The sequence below is a fragment of the Otolemur garnettii genome, unplaced genomic scaffold (assembly GCF_000181295.1).
Source record: "Otolemur garnettii isolate 467f Iridium unplaced genomic scaffold, OtoGar3 scaffold00105, whole genome shotgun sequence".
Lineage (NCBI taxonomy): Eukaryota > Metazoa > Chordata > Mammalia > Primates > Galagidae > Otolemur > Otolemur garnettii.
The window spans coordinates 2,849,227-2,852,768 of NW_003852500.1; the positions used below are offsets into that span (position 1 = coordinate 2,849,227).

The window sequence follows — 3,542 nt, forward strand, 5'->3', positions numbered from 1 at the left end:
CCTCTTCCACACCATCCTGCTTTCTGTCATCCTCCCAGGAGTCCCAGCAGAGAGCAATCCTCAGTAAAGTTTCTGTCTGCAACTTTCCATTCCAAAGTTCTATTTCCCACACAATCTACTCCCCTCTTCCTTCTCTCCCTCCTCTTCTCCTTTCTTCTCTTAAGAAACATTAACTCACATCCTAGGTTGGAAGTAGCAAAATCTGTCCGTTTTTTTTTTTTAGAGATAGAGTCTCACTTTATCACCCTGGGTAGAGTGCTATGGCGTCACAGCTTACAGCAACTTCCAACTCCTGGGCTTAGGTGATTCCCTTGCCTCAACCTCCCGACTAGCTGGGACTACAGACGCCTGCCACAATGTCCGGCTATTTTTTTGTTGCAGTTTGGCCTGGGCTGGGTTTGAACCCACCACCCTCGGTATATGGAGCCCGCGCCCCACCCACTGAGCCACAGGCACTGCCCCCACTGTGTGGCCTTTTACGTCTGGCTTCCTTTACTCAGCAGCAGTTTTGAGGTTCATCCTCTTTGTGGCAGGAGTCAGTGCTTCCTGCCTTTTAATGGCTGAATAATACGCCACTGTGTGGATGGACCACATTCTGTTTATCTGCTCATCTGTTGATGGACATGGGTTGCTTTGCTTTCTTTCACCTGTTGGCTTTTGCGAATAATCTGCTGTGAACACATGTATACAAGTGCCTGTGTGAGGCCTTGCTTTCAGTGCTCTTCTCTTGGGTAAACACCTAGGAATGGAATTGTTGGAGCATGTAGTAAATCTGCGTTTAACTTTCTGAGGAAACCCCAGACTGCTCGGGCTTTTTTCTGCATTTATATTCAAAGGTCACAGATTAAAAAGTTTGTGGGGACTGGGTGGGGAATGTAACATAACTGTACAACTTGTCCCAGGGGCAGCTGCTGTCCTTCCCAGCCAAGGGTTGCTGGGTGTGTGTGCCATCCCACCTTGCCAGGAAAGGCTGAAATTTAAGTTTTTGTTGTTGGTGTTCATGGCAATTGATGCAAATGTTCTAAAAATACTGCATGGTAACAGAAAGCATATCTGTGGACCATAAATATATATTTTTAAAGGACAACAAACCTCCTAGTAGTTCTGTGATACATTCTCACCTAACATCGTTACCTAATTGCTTCTTATGGTGTGATTTTAAGTGGTTGCATCTTATTCTGTCTCAAGATGGAGGCAGAATTTTTCTAAGTGTTTCACCACTGCTAGACTCTTGAGTTCTTCCCAGTTTATGTGATGAACACTGTGTCCTTTGTAGCCTTCATGGGATATGTTGGTAACACATTTTTGTGGGAAATAACAGGCGCTCTTGCTCCACCATGGTAACCCATGTTAGTGGGTTTTTTTTTTAAACAGAGTCTCATTTTGTCACCCTCCAGAGAGTGCCATGGCATCGTAGCTCATGGCAACCTCAATCTCCTAGGCTCAAATAATCCTCTTGTCTCAGCCTCCCAAGTAGCTGGGACTACAGGAGCTCACCACAATGCCCTGCTAGTTTTTCTATTTTTAGTAGAGATGGGGTCTCACTCTTGCTCAGGCTGGTCTTGAATTCCTGAGCTCAAGCAATCCTCAGTCTCCCAGAGTGCTAGGAGTACAGGAATGAGCCACTCTGCCCGACATGCAGCTTATTCTTAAGGGTAGAGTCCTAAGGACTGGGAGGGAATATTTCCAGGGGTCTTCACCGGACCCCAGTAATCTGGCCTTTGCCTCATCTGTTCTGAGGTGTGGCCTGACCTGGGGTCACTCCAGCAACTCATGCTTATGCTGTGTTGTGTGTCTTGCAGTTTGTGGATGCAGACAATCTGCTGCTCAACCCTGACACGCTGAGCCTGCTCATTGCTGAGAACAAGACAGTGGTTGCCCCAATGCTGGATTCCCGGGCTGCGTATTCCAACTTCTGGTGCGGAATGACTTCCCAGGTAGGTTGGGGCCCTGGGCTGAGCAAGTGGGTGTCATGGCTGGTAAGTCTAACTTATCATACAACCTTGTAGTGAGTATTCTATAAACACCATCATGGTAATCCTTAAACAGTCCCTTGAAGAAGGAAGGGAAAGAGGAAGAGAGAGAATGTGATTGTCTCCTTCTGTCCAGTACTGAGATGGAACTAGAAACACAGAGGAAGTGACTTGCCTAAACTCAGACACCTAGATAGTGGTGGTGTATATGAGGGTGGGACTTCAGGCATGGCTTGATCCAGGCAAGCAGACAGCTGTCTTTCTCCATCTCTTGGGTGGTTTCATTCTAAGACTGTTCAGGAATGATCCCATCAGCATCCAGTCAAAGTCTACTCTGATTGGTCCATCTCCTGTGTCATCTCTAGCCCTGAAATAGTTACTGAAGCCAGAAAAATACAAGGATCTGATTAGTTGTGCCTGGTCACAAGTCCCCCCACCCCCGGGCTTGAATCTGGGGTTCTGTGCAAAGCTAGGGGAAGGGAAAGGCTGGGTGCTAGATCAGGGACTGTGGCCAGGGGAAGAGGGTCGGGTTGGGATGGCTGGAGCTAAGACACTGCCCCTTTCTGTCTCCTACTGTCTTTTCATTTTTTATTGAGGTAAAATTCATATAACATAAAACTCTGCATTTTAGAGTAAACAGTTGAGTGTTTTTATTTTTTAAAATGTTATATTCTAAAGGTTATATACTACTAATTTGTAAAGGGTACAAGGAAGAGAGATGCCAACTCCAGATTGTTCCATAAGATTTTGAAACTTCTCTTCTGAGAAATCCCCCCTCCTTGATATCATACATCTGAACTTTAATTACAATGTAATTCAAAGGATCTCAGATGCCCAGTCTGTTTTTCAGCTTTTGAATTTCCCCCTTCAAACACTGCCTTTCTGGTCTGACATGGTGAGCTTGGTCTATGAGGGGTTGTGTATCTCTAGGTGGTACCAAGAGCCTGGTCCTCAGGGATTCTCCACTGTATTTGGAAACTGGCACCAAGTCCACTCTGAATGGGCCGTCTCATTCTCTCTCCTTACCTCTGAACCAGTTACTAACTGGCTTGTTCCATGGCTGCTGCTGTTGCTGCCTTCCTCAGAACTGTCTCCTGGTCTCCATAGGGCTACTACAAGCGCACACCTGCTTACATCCCCATCCGCAAGCGGGACCGCCGGGGCTGCTTTGCGGTTCCCATGGTGCACTCGACCTTCTTGATCGACCTGCGAAAGGCAGCATCCAGGAACTTGGCCTTCTATCCACCCCACCCTGACTACACCTGGTCGTTTGATGACATCATCGTCTTTGCCTTCTCCTGCAAACAAGCAGGTGAGTACACAAGAAGTTTGCCATCACAGGTGGCCACCTGATTCTTTGGGTTCCAAACAGAAGATTTATAGAACCATAACTGCAGGGTACAGGGCAGGCTTCAGGTGTGGCTGTAGCCAGGTGTTCAGATAACGTCTCTAAGACCCAGTCTGTCTCCTTAGAGCTGGAAACAGACTTTCACTTCTGATTGGCTTCACTCCCCAGCTCTTTATGATTTATTTATTGAGTGTTATTTCCATCTTTTTTTTTTTTTTTTT

The 3,542-nt window shown here is 46.6% G+C and overlaps 1 protein-coding gene across 1 annotated transcript in view; it reads left to right on the plus strand.

Moving 5' to 3' along the window:
* Positions 1-3,542, plus strand: part of COLGALT1 (collagen beta(1-O)galactosyltransferase 1) — a 22,051-nt gene that overhangs the window by 5,623 nt on the left and 12,886 nt on the right. Inside the window, exons 4-5 of the mRNA XM_003796549.3 lie at positions 1,803-1,937; positions 3,081-3,285. Coding sequence (XP_003796597.1) covers positions 1,803-1,937; positions 3,081-3,285 — 340 coding nt within the window. The remainder of the gene's footprint in view (positions 1-1,802; positions 1,938-3,080; positions 3,286-3,542) is intronic.